General features: G+C 41.1%; 1 protein-coding gene across 1 annotated transcript; it reads right to left on the reverse strand.

Moving 5' to 3' along the window:
• Positions 1 to 5,595: 5,595 nt before the first annotated feature.
• On the reverse strand, positions 5,596 to 17,380 carry LOC310932671 (mitochondrial adenyl nucleotide antiporter SLC25A23-like). The gene is made up of 8 exons (XM_083895999.1): positions 17,255 to 17,380; positions 12,881 to 13,004; positions 12,641 to 12,728; positions 11,771 to 11,882; positions 11,463 to 11,621; positions 7,698 to 7,865; positions 6,908 to 7,058; positions 5,596 to 5,805 (listed from the first exon to the last, which is right to left on the reverse strand). The coding sequence occupies exons 2-8, from the start codon at positions 12,909 to 12,911 to the stop codon at positions 5,624 to 5,626; spliced, it is 891 nt and encodes a 296-aa protein (XP_083752125.1). The 5' UTR covers positions 12,912 to 13,004; positions 17,255 to 17,380; the 3' UTR covers positions 5,596 to 5,623.
• Between the last annotated feature and the right edge of the window lie 767 nt (positions 17,381 to 18,147).

Raw genomic sequence — 18,147 nt, forward strand, 5'->3', positions numbered from 1 at the left:
TTCACCTTTAACTGATATAAACCTTCAAAAAGTTCACTTTAAAATGTTATTTCCACACCAGAAGAAGCACCTGTGGTGTCTTTGAACAATATTACTTAGATCTTTATGAATATATACGTGTATATATGGGGAGCTGCAAATGAATTGTATGTACGTCACAATTCAAAGATAGATATGTACGACTCCATTCTGACTATCTTCAAAGGACATATCTTATGCTCGGGGGGTGTGGTCTCACTCTGCTCTCAGCCCACTATTTGGAATTAGAGTTAAGCCCCGCCCCCACACTAGAGGTATAAGTGGCCAACATGTAACAGTATTAAACAAAATTAGGGCTGAAAGAATTAATTGATTATTAATAAATTACTAAATTGTCACCTATTTTGATGATTGATAATTAAAACACCCTTTAATGACGACGCACAAACATTTGTTGTTCAATGTCGCAGATTTATTCCATCATCCGGACACGTACTGTCGTTCATCACACGTCCACATTCAGCCGACATTGACATTTTTTTCAAAACCAGAACTACAGATACAAAGCTCTTATTCCTTTTTTGTTCCGTTTTTATCAAACTCACACAACAACGATTGATCTTTTTGTCCAGATGCGGCTGCCGTCACACTGATGTCAGCTGTTTTTTAAAATGTTTTTTTTTACACGTTTACAAAAAGGGCCTAGAAGCATGCGCTCATGCTTTTTAGAGGAAAAAAAGCCACAACATGTCCTGCTTTTCAAGGCATTTCAAGTATTCATCATTCCACGTACACTTGCAAGAAGGAAACATAGCATCATATAAGCAGAATAACAGAAGAAAGAAACTCTTACTATGACATTCAGAGACTGGAGCAGTGTTTCATATTGTGTTGCATATTTAAATAATAATAATAATAATATGTTACCGTATTATTAGAAAAGTCATGCACACTCACTCCATCACCCGCTCTCACATTCTGACACTTGATGCCAAGGTCAAGGTTTTTGGCTGAAGCTCAAACAAACGCGGTAATAGAAAATAGCTCAATAAAATAAGTTGATAAAATATATCCTGTAGTTTCAGCTCTGCAAAAACACACTGGCCTCCATTTTTGAAGGCTTTAATCTCCCGTCTGGTTTCAGGTGTGTTGATAGTGATGGAGACAGATTTCACCCTCTCACAGCATTAGTAACACACTGACCTCTGTGTCCTAAATGGTTTTTATTGTGTATTTGTTAACTCATCCTCAACTAGAAACCTTCCTCGATTCTTGGTTAGTTGCTTTGCACAAGACTAGTGCAGTGCCCGTAGGAAGTATGTATTCCTATGGGAGCTGAAGAAGATTTTTCAGTTATGGTAATGCATGATAAGGAACTTAAAGGCTAACATAATACAAACACTGTGCAACCTCATTAGGCACAACGCAAATGTGCCTAATGTATTTTTGAAGAAAGTCAGTTCACTGTCAAAGTGCATCAGGGCAAATGGATGATTTCCTGAATTTCAAAAATTCATTAAAATTATTCCTTAAGAGGTTTGCAAATATTTTCAACGGATCCTTGTTCAGGGCGATGCCGACTATTATGATGGTAAATTTCAAGTCATTCCGAGATACTTTTTGTTTTTGAGGAGAAAGTCAGCTCACTGTCAAAGTGTATCAGGGCAAATGGATCATTTCCTGAATTTCAAAAATTCATTAAAATTATTCCTTATGATTTTTCCAAATATTTTCAACACATCCTTGTTCAGGGCGATGCCGACTATTATGATGGTAAATTTCAAGTCATTCCGAGATACTTTTTGTTCTTTTGAAGAAAGTCAGCACTATGTCAAAGTGCATCAGGGCAAATGGATCATTTCCTAAATTTTCGAAAATTCATTTAAATTATTCCATAAGAGGTTTGCAAATATTTTCAATGGATCCTTGTTCAGGATGATGTCGACTATTATGATGGTAAATTTCAAGTCATTCCGAGACACTTTTTGTTTTTGAGAAGAAAGTCAGCACTATGTCAAAGTGTAGGATAATTTTCTGAATTTTCAAAAATTCATTTAAATTATTCCATAAGAGGTTTGCAAATATTTTCAATGGATCCTTGTTCAGGGTGATGTCGACTATTATGATGGTAAATTTCAAGTCATTCCGAGACACTTTTTGTTTTTGAGAAGAAAGTCAGCACTATGTCAAAGTGTAGGATAATTTTCTGAATTTTCAAAAATTCATTTAAATTATTCCATAAGAGGTTTGCAAATATTTTCAATGGATCCTTGTTCAGGGTGATGTCGACTATTATGATGGTAAATTTCAAGTCATTCCGAGACACTTTTCGTTTTTGAGAAGAAAGTCAGCTCACTGTCAAAGTGTAGGATAATTTTCTGAATTTTCAAAAATTCGTTACAATTATTCATTAAGAGGTTTACAAATATTTTCAACTGATCCTTGTTCAGGGTGATGTTGACTATTATGATTATAAATTTCAAGTCATTCCGAGAAACTTTTTGGTTTTTTTGAAGAAAGTCAGCTCACTGTCAAAGTGCATCAGGGCAAATGGATCATTTCTATGATTCATCAGCGTGGCTGACAGTCACAACATCTAGCTATGCTAATGCTAATTGAAAATGGAAACATTTGCTTTGTGCCTAATGAGGTTGCACAGTGTTTGTATTTAGCTGGCCCTATGCTAATCGCAGCCTCGCTAGCGTACCTTTGGAAACAGGTTCGTCAAGTTAGCTGCAAAGTAGTAGTAGTAACTGTCTGTGACAGACAGACAGACACACAGACGCAACTTGCTTTATAGATAGATTTGAACCAGCAACCCTTACAAGCCAAGTTCCCCTACCACTTCACAGGTAACAAGGCTCTTCCACGTGGTCAACGCATATCTTTTCTCTTAGTAATGTAACATCTAGTGCAGTCAAAATGAATAAAACTTATATTCACAACAACATACAAACTGGTAAGTTTGAAAATGATTACGATAGAAATAAATTAAATAGATATAAAAGCTGATAGGAAGGACAAAAAAAAAAGGTTTGAATTCATGCACTAAACATTTCTTAGAAATGATTTGCTTACTAATTCAAAACGATATGAAGTTATTAGTAATTAGTCACTAATTCTGCGATAGTTTTGCCATTTCATGGGAAACACATGGGCGTAGAGGGACTGGGATTATTTAATCTAATCTACTGTTTCCACAATGGAGGATAAAGTTGGATCCCAACTGTTTAAGACGACAAAACACGGTCATGTTAATTAAGACCAAAGGTAACATGTGAACATTAACTTTAATTTGATATTAAATTAATTACAGTGGACTGAGCAGAGAGTGATTCTATGTTAGAGCCAAGCTTTTATTTTGAAAGCCGGGCCACATTATAAATGTCTAATATATTTCCTGTAAATAAAATTGTTTGTGTTGACGACGCAAAAATGTAGTTTTCAGTGGATTAACAATAATATGTGAGCTTTTATGTTGTTTTATCTATTATTTTACAGCACCTTTGGTCTGCTGTGGTTGTTTTGGATTGGAGAATTTCAAAATAAAAGTGTTTTGCTAACATGCAACAATACGTATCTAACAAGGTATTTACGATGCAAAATGAATAATTCATTTAAAAAAAACATACAGAAATGAGTAATTATACCATGATATTGTTTGTCGGGCCACACGCGAGTTAGAGCTCATTTGAACCAGGCCAGAGCAGGTACCAGGACCTCTCTATCACTGATGGAAAAGCTAAACAAACATAAAAAAAAAACACAGAGTAGAGTTGAGTTAAGGGGAGCCGAGTCCTGACGTATTACACTTTCTCAGAGCTCATATCACGTCCTGTGTAACAGTGATCCTCTTTCCCCCCTGAGTCTATTTGGACAGCAGCACGTAAAACACACGCCTCTGCGACCTCAAACATTTCTATCATCTCAGTCACGTGACAAAGGCAGTGACACCAAACACCAGAGCGTCGCTGGTCTAACGCTGTGGTCAGGACTGTTTTAGACACAGAGCGCACAGAACTGTGTCACACCAGACACCACACACGCTCTCTGTCAAAATACTGCATCAAATATATATATCTTGGCGTCAAATATATATCTTTGGTAACACGTTATATTAAGGAACACATATGCATCATTAACTAGGTGCTTACTAACGTATATAAGTAGCATACTAGCCCTTTATTAGAAAAAGCACGTATTAACACCTTATTCTACCTCTATTATGACAAGAAATAAACATTTTCCTAAATAAGGTATTAATACGTGCTTCATGTTTACTAACAAAGGACTAGTATGCTACTTATACGCATGTTCGTAAGCACCAAGTTAATGGTGAATATGTGTTCCTTAATATAAAGTGTTACCATATCTTTATACGAATGATTAATTAGGCTATACATGATCACACTAATAAGTAGATTTCACACCAATAACATACGTACGGTCAGTTATTTGAGTGCAATCTCCATTTTAAAGGTGACCCTGTGTCAAAATTATTATAATGATAATAATAATATTGTGTCCACACGCTACATAATCTAGTCTTGTGGTGTCCACATGTGTAGTTCGTGCTCGGGCCCTTAATTAAGTGATTAAATAACCTCGGTTCAGGTGCAGAGTGTGGAAAAAAATAATACTTAATAAACTTAATACTTAATAAACTTACTTGCCTCACATTCGACCACTACGTTGGCTGATTCAGGTGGGAAAACATCACCACTGTTTACCGTTCCCTGTCACAACATCGCTATTATCAGACAGTGAGGTAACCTTTGTGATGCACCTGTAATCCCAGCGCAGCCTTCACACACACGGTGACGTCATCACCGTCAACAACACCTACTCAGAAATGAACCCTGCTATTTCAGAAGTGTCACAGTGGTCGTCGTCGTCGCAGTCGTCGTCGTCGTCGTCCGCGTTATTTCAGGGACATTATTTGACCCCTGCCCCTAAAATAGAGCCCAGGCTGAATGGTTCAAATGTTGTGATTGTTCAGCTGTGTGCGCTCATGTATACATTTGTATACATGTATGTATATATATTTACTGCATATATATATATATACATATATAAAAAATATATACATATATGTATACGTATATATATAAAAATACACCAGTTAAAGGGATAGTATGGATTTTTTTGAGGTGTGGTTGAGATCAACCACTAATTATTTAGACAATTACTTTCAAGAGCTGCACCACAAATGTTGGGATTTACAAGGCTCATTGAATGCATCTCATTCGCTGCTCTTCGTAGCTCAAAATGCTGTGGACCCTGCATTACTTCCACTAGCTCTCATGCACTATAGAGTTTACAAGAATATATATTTTTTTTACTTTAGTTTCAGGCTGCTTCTCAGCACAGGGAACCTGTACCTCATACAAGCGCACTACAGAAACCCCGAACTATCCCTTTAAAGCGATTCACACACACACACACACACACACACTGATACACTGGTGAGAATACCTGCAAGTTACACCCGCAGGAACCTGAATGTATGGACCAGAAAGTGCAGTGTGCATCTCCATCAGTGTCTTCTTCACTCTGAGAGGCTGCAGTATCATCACCTGCTGCTGCTGCTGCTCACCGGCGCCACCTCCGTGTCATTTCTCCCGGTTCGTCCCAGCGTCTGTGTTCAGTAACCCACCCCGAGGACTTTCTTCATGTGCTCGTACACCACGTAGGACATGCTGACGGCAGGAATGACTTTGAGGAAGTTGGGGGTGATGCCGCGGTAGAGGCCCGGGACGCCTTCGTGAGATATGATGTACTTGAACTGGCCGACCATGGTCAGCTTGGGTTTGCCCTCGATGGAGGCTGAAAGAAGGAGGAGCCACTGAGGTTTCAAAGGCTCACGATAAGAACACAGTCGTATCACTCATATCAGGGGTGGGAATCTTTTACTATCTCACGAGTCGATTGGATTCCAATTTTTGGAGCTACGATTTGATTTTCAATACGAAACCATTTCTGCTTCAATCTATAGGTATAATGACAAATGGAGACATTAAGGTGTCTTATTAAAGGTGCATTATGTAATAAATCTAAAGCAACTGGCCATAAAATCCTCCTAATATGTCACAGAGACTCAGGAATAATGTTCATATAACAAACTGAACTCACCAACAACAACAGTACAGACAAAGTATTTGCATTAAAAAAAATCTTTTGCAGACTGCAAATCATGTTTATGTTTTGAAATCATGTTTTGGCGTCATGTGGCGCCACCTACCGCCGTCTACCTATCATTGAAGTTAGAAGAGTCTCAGCTGCCGAGCAACCACGGGTTGCCAGTTGCGTCAGAAAACGAAAACTAAAAGACCTCTGTATTTTTGAATTTGAATGTCGCAACCGTTTTTGGCCACATTCTCACATATGGCGCCTTTAAGTTATTTATTGCATGAGTAACAAAAATAAAAGTGCCTCTTTATTAGCGATGGGCACGTTAATGTGTCAGGTTAGCACATGACGCGTTTCCATGACGACTGACCGAAAAAAAAGCGCGCGTGACGTCATGTTTACGTGACTCCCTGAGTGTTAAAATTGTCTCTAAAGTAACACTAAACTTTAAAAACAGAGGCACACATATGCAGTTACACAGGTACGCTAACGTTATTTGTAGCGCTGCTCTTTTCCTTTAATAAACAGACCGCTCCAGTTCCACTGTAGGCGCGCTAACGGTGCTAAAGGAGCTAACGCAGCTAACAGAGCTAACTTGTAAACAGAGCTTGGACTCTGGTGCCGCGGCACGTAAACATGACGTCACACGCGTCTTTTTCCAGTCAATCGTCATGAAAACACTATTCTTTATAAAAAATAAAAAACTATTATATATCGATTCTGAATCGTAGTAAATGAGAATCGCAATTTTATTTTGGCACACCTCTAACTAATATGTCGGACTACGTTATCTTGTTACCTTGGGCCTGCATGCGCGTGCGGATGAGAGCGAGAGGATAGGACGCCAGCTGACCACAGGTGCTGGAGGCCGTGCCACAGCCGAGCAGCACCAGAACTCCAGGATCTGCTGAATCCACGCAGTATCTCTGCAGCCAGGCGTTCTTCAGAGTCTGACAGCGAGGGTTAGAGGAGGACACAGAATTTTACTCCATACAATGTTTTATCTTTGTCATTTAAAAAAAAAGTTTCCTTAAAACACGGCACCGATTCAACAAATATCTTCACCAAAAACGACTCTAAACCACTGCAGTTCATGCACTACCGTTGAAATGTCCTTATTTTTTAAGGAAAAGCACTTTTTTCCAATTAATTTAACATTAAATGAATCAGAAACACACTCTATACATTGTTAATGTGGTAAACGACTATTCTAGTTTTTAATGTTATATGTACATAGGTGTATAGAGGCCTATTTCCAGTGTTCTAATGGTACATTGTGTTTGCTAATGGTGTTAGAAGACTATTGGATGATTAGAAAACCCTTGTGCAGTGATGTTAGCACAGCTGAAAACAGTTTTATTTTGAATAAAAATCATTATTTCTAAACTTGTCAATGTCTTGACTATATTTTCTATTCATTTTATAACTCTTTTGATGAATAAAAGTCTGACTTTTAATGGAAAACACAACAAAAATTGTATAGTATATAAATAGTATAGGTGACCGGTGGTGTACGTCTGTAGCCGACATTTCTAGACGTGTAATAAGCCTGTTTTTTTCACAACGCACGCACGCACGCACGCACACACCTCGTAAACAGCCAGGTCGATGCCAGCGTAGGGGATGATGCCCAGCGTGTTTGGGAGGTAGCCTCTGTAAAACGCTCTCACTCCCTCTCTCCTCAGGATCTGTCTGGCACAGTCGGCTGCACCTGAGTACTGACCTGTCTTCCTCAGGGTGAGACGGGTCTTCAACACCTGAGAGGGACAGAGGGACAGAGAGACAGAAGGACAGAAGGACAGAGGGACAGAAGGACAGAAGGACAGAGAGACAGAAGGACAGAAGGACAGAGAGACAGAAGGACAGAGGGACAGAGGGACAGAGGGACAGAAGGACAGAGGGACAGAGGGACAGAGAGACAGAAGGACAGAAGGACAGAGGGACAGAAGGACAGAAGGACAGAGAGACAGAAGGACAGAAGGACAGAGAGACAGAAGGACAGAGGGACAGAGGGACAGAGGGACAGAAGGACAGAGGGACAGAGGGACAGAGAGACAGAAGGACAGAAGGACAGAGAGACAGAAGGACAGAAGGACAGAGGGACAGAAGGACAGAGGGATAGAGGGATAGAGGGACAGAAGGACAGAGAGACAGAAGGACAGAGGGACAGAGGGACAGAGGGATAGAGGGATAGAGGGACAGAGGGACAGAAGGACAGAGGGACAGAGGGACAGAAGGACAGAGGGACAGAAGGACAGAAGGACAGAGAGACAGAAGGACAGAAGGACAGAGAGACAGAAGGACAGAGGGACAGAGGGACAGAGGGATAGAGGGATAGAGGGACAGAGGGACAGAAGGACAGAGGGACAGAGGGACAGAAGGACAGAGGGACAGAAGGACAGAGGGACAGAAGGACAGAAGGACAGAGGGACAGAAGGACAGAAGGACAGAGAGACAGAGGGACAGAAGGACAGAGGGACAGAAGGACAGAGGGACAGAAGGACAGAGAGACAGAAGGACAGAAGGACAGAGGGACAGAAGGACAGAAGGAGAGAGAGACAGAGGGACAGAGGGACAGAGAAACAGAGGGACAGAAGGACAGAGGGACGAGTGAGTAATCCCATTAGAACATGAGTTAGGACGAGTGAGGACAGACAGTGGAGTCCTTAATGGACACAGATGATGAAGTTTTTGAGGTTCTAAAGCTGCGTTTTATTTGTAATCAGATTTTACAGCAAGAACTAGTGAAAAAAAAAAGAGACTCCCACTGAAAACACGGTCGCTAGCAGCAACGGATTTTAGCCGCAGCCTCTAGATACAGCCTTTTCTGTAGGGGTGGGGAAAAAAATCAATTCTGAATCGATTCATTAACTTCAAAAAACGATTAAAAAAACACACACAAAACACCAGTTTGTGTTATTTGTGTACAGTTTATTTTTCGTTTGAATCGAGAATCGTATGAATCGGGAATCGTATGAATCGGGAATCGTTTGAATCGGGAATCGTATGAATCGGGAATCGTTTGAATCGATAATCGTTTGAATCGAGAATCGTATGAATCAAGAATCGTTTGAATCGAGAATCGTTTGAATCGAGAATCGTTTGAATCGAGAATCGTATGAATCGGGAATCGTATGAATCGCGAATCGTATGAATCGCGAATCGTATGAATCGATAATCGTTTGAATCGAGAATCGTTTGAATCGAGAATCGTTTGAATCGAGAATTGTTTAAATCGAGAATTGTATGAAGCGCGAATGGTATGAATCGCGAATCGTATGCATCGGGAATCGTATGAATCGGGAATCGTTTGAATCAAGAATCGTATGAATCGAGAATCGTTTGAATCGAGAATCGTTTGAATCGAGAATCGTATGAATCGAGAATCGTATGAATCGCGAATCGTATGCATCGGGAATCGTATGAATCGATAATCGTTTGAATCGAGAATCGTTTGAATCGAGAATCGTTTGAATCGAGAATCGTTTGAATCGAGAATCGTTTGAATCGAGAATCGTTTGAATCGAGAATCGTTTGAATCGAGAATCGTATGAATCGCGAATGGTATGAATCGCGAATCGTATGCATCGGGAATCGTATGAATCGGGAATCGGGAATAGTAAAGCACTCGTTTTCACACACCAAAGCCCATAGAGAAAGTCGTCAGTTTTAGCACACAGCGGACACAGGAGCCGCTGGTCTGCTGCTGCCTCGTGTGGTCACTTTGCGTCACTGAGGTTAATCAGAATGATGAGTTTCAAACACAGAGGTCATTAAAGAACACATTTGAGTCGACTGACGGAGGGAGAAGTGGATCAACAGCTCGTGAACGCTGTGATGCAAAATCGCCGATTTTATCAGTGGATTTTGGTGCAGGTGAGTGAGAGAGTTCACACAGCATCCAACGAGGGTGAGTTTTTTCGCTTTAGGTCCTTCATCTCGAGATGTTTGCTGAGGGCAAATCAGCAGACGATGGAGACAAAACGTCCAAACACTTACCTCCATGGGGTAGATGATGGTCTGGGCAGTGGCTCCTGCCAGAGAGCCGGCGATGAAGCGCTCTTGAACCCTCAAACTGCCGCCATCTTTATTTCCTCGGATCACCCACTTGATCTGGAGAGAGAGATCAGATGTGATGACGATGTGAGATACGAGAGAGCATGCACTGTATGTTATTACCACGCAGTTGTTCTTCAGCTCTGACCTGCTCGTAGGCCATGAACTTAATGGCCGATTCGGGAGCGATCTTGAGGACGTTGATGGCGTTTCCTCTCCACAGCGAGGACACGCCTCCCTCCTGGACCATCCCCCTCAGTCCGGACCACAGGTTAATCCCTCGGGACGCAGAGCCGTGGACCTGTGATTCATCGCGACACACAAACACACGTTCACGGGTGTCAATGAACAGGATTTTTACAGAAATGACAAGAAAATACAGATTTACAGATATTTAAGGTTTATTAAAAGAAAACTGCTGTGGGTTATTTTTCTCTTTGTTTAACCAGGAGCCGTATGTTTGTTATATTTTAGGCTCGTTTTAACACGAACAGAGTGAAGCTCCATCACCCACACAAACCACTCCACTCTGTTTCACTCCACTGTGGGAGTTTAGAGCAGTGTTTCCCAACCCTGGTCCTCAGGGAACTCTGTCCTGCCATGTTTTACATGTTGCCCTGCTCCAAAAACACCGAATTCAAATAAATGGTCAGCTCGTCGTAATGGTTAAACTTTTGTTTAGTTTTTTTTCAAAAATGTAATATTTCAATTTTTGTCAATTATTTTTCAAAAATGTAATGTTTCAACTTTTGTTTTTTATCAAAAATGTAATGTTTCAATTTTTTTTTTCAAAAATTTAATGTTTCAATTTTTGTCAATATTTTTCAAAAATGTAATGTTTCAACTTTTTTTTTTTTTTTTATCAAAAATGTAATGTTTAAAAAAAATTTTTTTTCAAAAATGTAATGTTTCAACTTTTGTTTAAAAAAAAATTCAAAAATCTAGTGTTTAAATTTTTGTCCATTTTTAAAAAAAAAATCAAATGTTTCAATTTTTGTCAATTATTTTTCAAAAATCTAATGTTTCAATTTTTGTCAATTTTTAATCAAAAATGTAATGTTTGAATTTTTGTAATTTTTTTTCAAAAATGTAATGTTTGAATTTTTTGAATTTTTTTTCAAAAATGTAATGTTTCAATTTTTGTCCATATTTTTTTTCAAAAATGTAATCAGGTGTGTTGGAGCAGGGCAACATGTAAAACATGGCAGGGCGGTGTTCCCTGAGGACCAGGGATTTCATTAAACAGGCCTTCATCATTAGAGATCAGCTTTTCTCTGCAGCAGTGAAACCTCGTCCACCTGCAGGAAGACTTTCAGACGGTCCAGAGGAGCAGTTCCTGTGCGAGACACAGCTCCTGCCATGGCTCCAGCCACCAGCTGCCTCCACACCACACCTGAGCGTCGCTCCTTCTCAGAGAACTCGTCTGGCACCGTCAGCTGCTCCCCGATGTCCAACATCTGCAACCACATCAGAGAGGAAGAAGAAGAAGGAGTCGAGAACCAGAAGCTAGAACATGTTCATGAACCATCTACTGCTTATGTCTGCAGTAGATGGTGAAACCACATGTTGTTGAAGCAGATCAGGTCAGCGGGAGCTGGTGACTCACGTGAGAGTGTTTCCAGTGATGGACGATCTCCTCCATGTTGTGGAAGGGGTTGAACAGGAAGTGATCGCGCCACTCGCTCCAGTCGATGGTCAGATTACCGTCTCTGTCCATACTGAGAGAGAGAGAGAGAGAGAGAGAGAGAGAAAGAGAGAGAGAGAGATTATATATAATATATATATATATATAATATACTGTACAACAGTGACATCAGCAGGGGTTTTATGAGGAAATCACTGAGGCTGAGGAAGAGGAGGAGCTGGTCTCCTGAAGGGGATATTAAAACAATCTGAATTATGAAATATTTCATAACATTTTTGTTTCAGCTTTTCTGACATTTTTGTTTCAGCTTTTCTGACTTTTTTGTTTCAGTTTTTCCGACATTTTTGTTTCACCTTTTCTGACTTTTTTGTTTCAGTTTTTCCAACGTTTTTGTTTCAGCTTTTACAACGTTTTTGTTTCAGTTTTTCTAACGTTTTTGTTTCAGCTTTTCTGACTTTTTTGTTTCAGCTTTTCTGACATTTTTGTTTGAGTTTTTTTTGACTACTAGAACTAAAACTAACATAAAAACATGATTTAACTAATAGAAGGAACATTAAAAAAACATATTTTAGTTTAGTCTGTCAAGCTTTACGGTAAAAGGTTTAAACAAGAAGCTCTTATTTTGAAAGCCAGGATGAAAGGAAGTAGGACTGTTTCGTATGAAGTAGAGCTGAAACAATTATGCGATTAATCGATTATTAATTGATTACTAATCGTCAACTATTTTGAGAATGGATTAATGGATTAATCATCATGGATTAATGACATCGTCATTTCCAGGTTTGACAAACACACTGATGAATAATTGTGAACGTGTGTTTTGTTTCCTACCTCTGCAGTATTCTGGAGGCCTGCTCCAGCGTGACATCCAGACCGAGCTTGTGCAGCGAGTGCTGGATCTCCCCCACATCGATTTGACCTACAGAGCAGAGAGGGTTAAACACCAGCGTCAGACTCTGTCAAGATCACAGTCACGTGATTTCATGTGTTTTACTGCTAAAGCACAGTGGGAGCAGGTGGAGGAGGGAGAGGACGAGTGTTTTCTGTGGGTGTTTCTGCGCGTAAACACACCGTCGTTGTTGCGGTCGAGGCTGTGGAACATGAGCCGCAGTCTCTTCTCGTGAGCGTGCAAGTACTCCGAGAACTCCTGGAAGTCCAGCAGGCCATCATGGTTAGTGTCGCTCTGGAGGACGATCTGGGAGTGAAGAGAGGGAGTGAAGAGAGGGAGTGAAGAGAGGGAGTGAAGAGAGGGAGTGAAGAGAAGGAGTGAGGAGAGGGAGTGAAGAGAGGGAGTGAGTGAGTCATTCAGTGCAGGGAGCAGAGGATGGTAGTGAAGATGAAGAACTGGTGTTTAGAAGAGGGCGACCAGAGAGTGGAGCAGTGATGAATCGATGAATCGTTTGGTCCATAAAAGTCACCAAAGACAGTTGAATGCAGTAGCAGGTGTTTGACCAGAGAGGCAGCTGATTTTCCAACGTTTTTGTTTCAGTTTTTCCGACGTTTTTGTTTCAGTTTTTACGACATTTTGTTTCAGTTTTACCAACGTTTTTGTTTTCAGTTTTTACGACATTTTGTTTCAGTTTTTACGACATTTTGTTTTCAGTCTTTCCGACATTTTTGTTTCCGTTTTTCCAATGTTTTTGTTTCAGTTTTTACAACATTTTGTTTCAGTCTTTTGAAGTTTTTGTTTCAGTTTTCTCGACATTTTTGTTTCAGTTTTTCCGACGTTTTTGTTTGAGTTTTCCAACGTTTTTGTTTCAGTTTTTCCAACGTTTTTGTGTCAGTGCCCATTTATATCAAAACGTGTCGTTTCAATACTTTTGACACTAAACTATGAAGATTTGCACCTGGATCAACAAATAACTTTCAGTGAACCAGGGGGGAAAAGTACTTCAGGGGTTGTAGAGAATTTGCATTGACACAATGTGTGTGTGTGGAAACTCGGAGCTCTACGGAATTTCAAAATTGTAAAACTTTCCATGGAAAATTGACAGGAATTAATGGCAATTTACCGGGTATTAACTGGAGATTTTCAAAGTTGACGATTAGGAACTTAAATATCATAGGTCAATAATAATATTGTAGCATAAAACAATCAACATTTGATTATGTTGAATTATATAGAAATGCTATTTCCTCAATCACTAACTGCAGGGCTATTGAGGCCACGCCCCCTACATGCACTGTCGGGGGCTTCATCTCGATTAATGACGGTTAAATTAAAGAATTAAGCATTGATAACATTTATAGCTGAAGTTACCCTCTGAGTTCAGTAGCTGCACGTTGACTTTTTTTTTTTATTCCCTGGAATGTTGAGCCTCTCAACGTGAAAAGAACGAAACGATCTTGAAGACGGAGCCACTTTGGTTTGTTTTGACTCTCATTAGAGTCTTTAAAAGAGTCAGAGCGGCTGCTTTAGGTCCATGACTTTGTGAGAGTGTGAGAACCAGACACAGAGTTTTTAAACGTCTGTGTGAAGTGAATGGATTCGGTTGGTCTTCATCCAAATCCATCCATCATCCATCCATGGTGGTTGTTTTTAATCAGGCCATTATTTCTGTGAGTGCTTCATAACTCTGTCACGTGACTAATGTGCTGATCACAGACCAGTCGAGGGCTGAGCTGCAGTTTCTTCCCTGAGGCTCAGTCAACGCTCACACTGAGTTCTTACACAGGAGTTTAACGCTAATTTAACGGCAGCTTCACAGTCACTGTGATGGTTAAATGTGTTGTTGCAGGGAGATTTGAGGGTAGTTCTCGACTACTCCCCCTACTGTCTGTTAGTGGGAAAGCACCCTTTCAAGATCAGGGCCACAGACACCTTCAAAAACAGTATCAGGAGGACACACACACACACACACTCTATAAAATGGCTGTCATGTGACCAAAACATGGAAGGAAAAAGATGTTACGAAGTTTTTGTTTCAGCTTTTACGACGTTTTTGTATCAGTTTTTCCAACGTTTTTGTTTCAGATTTTCCGACTTTTTTGTTTCAGATTTTCCGACTTTTTTGTTTCAGATTTTCCGACGTTTTTGTATCAGTTTTTCCGACTTTTTTGTGTCAGTTTTTCCGACTATTTTGTTTCAGTTTTTCCAACGTTTTTGTGTCAGTTTTTCCGACTATTTTGTTTCAGTTTTTCCAACGTTTTTGTTTCAGTTTTTCCGACTTTTTTGTTTCAGTTTTTCCGAAGTTTTTGTTTCAGTTTTTCCAACGTTTTTGTTTCAGTTTTTCTGACTTTTTTGTTTCAGATTTTCCGACTTTTTTGTTTCAGATTTTCCGACGTTTTTTTGTGTCAGTTTTTCCGACTTTTTTGTTTCAGTTCTTTCTTCACTATAAGACGGCTGTCATGTGACCAAAACATAGAAGGAAAAATTAGTCTACAACATCCTTAGCTAACTAGCTTTAGCAATTTTTACGTAACATGACTGGCTAGCATTGTTGCCTCACAGACAGAAGGTCGCCTGTTTGAATCCCGGTTAATTGGACGCTCTAAATTGACTGTAGGTGTGAGACTGAACGGTTGAGCTAACGACTGTGGTCTTTAGCGGCAAACGTATGCTAACATTTGCAGCTTTAGCGCTAACCCCAGCGTCTGACCAATGAGACGTAAGTGAGGAGACATCAGGAGTGAGTGAGTGAGTCAGGTGTGTGTTACAGATTGTTTAAAAATGCATCCACAGAGGGCTTGAATTCCTCTGTAAAGTGGAACAGGTTGACGTTTATAACCAGAGGCTGATTAACGACACGATGAGGCAGCTTCACCGAGGGGAGTCTGACTGCACCGGTGCTGAGGGAATAAGCCTTAAAATAACCTGCAGTAGCTTTGTCTCTCTTAACGATAATAATGATCATATTATGAATTACATACTGACTACATTATGTCATGTAATTTGTCATTTTTACATGAGTAAAATCAGCAGCTTCAGCTTTAAGCAGCAGATGTGGTTCACATGTGACACCTGAATGGAACAGAGCCATTAATGTTGCTGTGATTTTATTCACATACAAACAGAATGGTACTGTAATAAACTGTGGTAATAAGCCATGGTGAGAACTGGCTGATGTCTATAAATCAGCTTCGTTTATGAAAACAATCGTGAGTTAGTCGCAGCCCTCGTTCCATTTACATCGGAAACTTGGAAGTCACTCCTAAGTTGAGAAGAACGTGGACGCAAATGTTTCTCGGGCTAGTCATTGCTAGCAATAACAGTCAATAACAGCGCTCGACATTTGATAAACGCACACACAAACCACGTAGCAACACGTAGCAACACGTAGCAACACGTAGCAACACGTAGCAACATGTAGCAACGTATCTATCATTAAAACAATGAAACAGTGCTGTGTGTGCTACCACTGTGAAACAACACACTGTAAAAGTAGCCGTGTTTGTAAAGGCGGCGGCCATCTTGGTATCCTAACTGTGACAAGACGCCGCCGTTCCATTTTCCAACGGAAACTTGGAACTTTAGGAGCGATGTGGCCCCAGAGTTCCAGCTGAGAGTAAGGAAATGAAAACGAAACGCAGCACAGAATCGATCGCTGTTTCCGTTCACGGACTTTGGTGCGAGAGCGTGACGCAAAGTTCAGTATACGGTAGTTTTAGCTCCGCCCACAGCTGCTAAACTCAAGGCCCGGGGACCAGATGTGGCCCTGCCACGTCATTTTATATGGCCCGCGAGTGATTAATTGGTCTTAAAAATCTGTGTTAAAATAGGTATGCGCTGCTTTAAGGCATATGCGTTGACCATAAACTACATTTCCCACAATGCATGGCGATGCATGGAGTGTATCATTGTATATTACGGTGGCCCTGAGTTGCAAAACACAAACGCAAATCAAAAAACACAAACGCAAATCAAAAACACGGAAACATTAACTCACAACGCAAACACAAATCACACAACGCAAATACGTTTTTTTACGTGAGTTAATGTTTTCGTGTTTTCTGCTTTTGTGTTTGCGTTGTGTGATTTGTGTTTGCGTTGTGAGTTAATGTTTACGTGTTTTCTGCTTTTGTGTTTGCGTTGTGTGATTTGTGTTTCCGTTTTGAGTTAATGTTTTTGTGTTTTTGATTTGCGTTTGTGTTTTGTGATTTGCGTTTGTGTTTGCACCTCAGAGCCACCGTAGTATATGCATCATGGGATGAGTGAAATTGAATAAGCAATAAATACAGAAAGTTATTTACGTTCTTTAGTACATGTTACGGAGTAGTGACCTTTATTTTACATTATATTTGGTTACATTTAGTTACATTTATTCTGTGTGACAGTTACATCTTGGCCCTTTGAGCGTAACCATTATGCTGATGTGGCCCTCAGTGAAAATGAGTTTGACACCCTTGCTTTAGAACATAGTTATTTCATTTCAACAATGTGGGTTATTAGTTGACATCCTCAGATGATGCACCTCTCCTCACCTCCTCCTCATCTCCTCTCCTTACCTCCTCCGCCTCTCCTCGGTGTAAACCCCGGGCTCGCAGTCCGCTCCTCAGTTCGCTGATGTCCACCCTGCCATCTTTATTGAGGTCCAGCTGCTGGAACAGCTCCTCATATCTCCTCTCTCTGTCCGCCGCTGCCGCCGCTGCCGCCTCCGCCGCCGCCGCCGCGTCCTCTGCCGCTCCCTCGTCTCCTTCGCGGTTTGTCCGGGCGCAGAACCGCTGCTCGTCTTCGCCCATGTGCAGGAGAGAGAGCCGGTGTTCGGTGCTGCTGGTCCACAGTCAGGTCCACAGTCAGGTCCACAGCCGAGCATTACAGTGCGTCACCGCCGAACCGAACCGGGTTACCGCGCGCTAGGACGCGCGACACAGACACAGAGCACGGACGTGTGGATGTGGGTCAGAGCAGCTCTGACGCCTGGACTTTAATCCGCGTGTCACTTACACGCTCATCTCTTGTCACGCCGCACAAGCGTAATAATCCACGCACTCACGCGCAGCCTCCCGAGAGAGAGAGAGAGAGAGAGAGAGAGAGAGAGAGAGAGAGAGAGAGAGAGAGAGAGAGAGAGAGAGAGAGAGAGAGAGCGCGCGAGGCGCGTTTTGCCGCAGCGACGTATCTGCGTGCGTACGTGTGCGCGCGCGCGGCTAAACAGCTGTTAGTAAAATGTTATTAGTGCGCGAGCTCAGTACATCCCAGAGCTGCACGAAACAAGCGCGACTGACGCACACGCGCGGACACGCCCACTCACCGTGACGTCGCGCGCGGCTTCAGCATAAAATATGCGCGTTGTCGCGGATGGAGAAATGATCCAGTGTTTTTATGTAAATGTCTTTTAAATGTTTAAATATGATGGATGGATGTCTTTTAGAGCAGCGGTTCCCAAACACTGGTTTGAGAC

Source organism: Microchirus variegatus (assembly GCF_963457635.1).
Source record: "Microchirus variegatus genome assembly, chromosome: 10".
Classification (NCBI taxonomy): domain Eukaryota; kingdom Metazoa; phylum Chordata; class Actinopteri; order Pleuronectiformes; family Soleidae; genus Microchirus; species Microchirus variegatus.

Excerpts from the sequence above, each read along its gene's own strand:
- LOC310932671 (XM_083895999.1), bottom strand. The coding sequence starts at position 12,911 with ATGTTCCACAGCCTCGACCGCAACAACGACG. Across the intron at positions 11,883-12,640 it reads GCCTCCAGAATACTGCAGAG|TATGGACAGAGACGGTAATC; the intron begins GTAGGAAACAAA and ends TCTCTCTCTCAG. Across the intron at positions 7,866-11,462 it reads GTCTGAAAGTCTTCCTGCAG|GTGTTGAAGACCCGTCTCAC; the intron begins GTGGACGAGGTT and ends TGTCCCTCTCAG.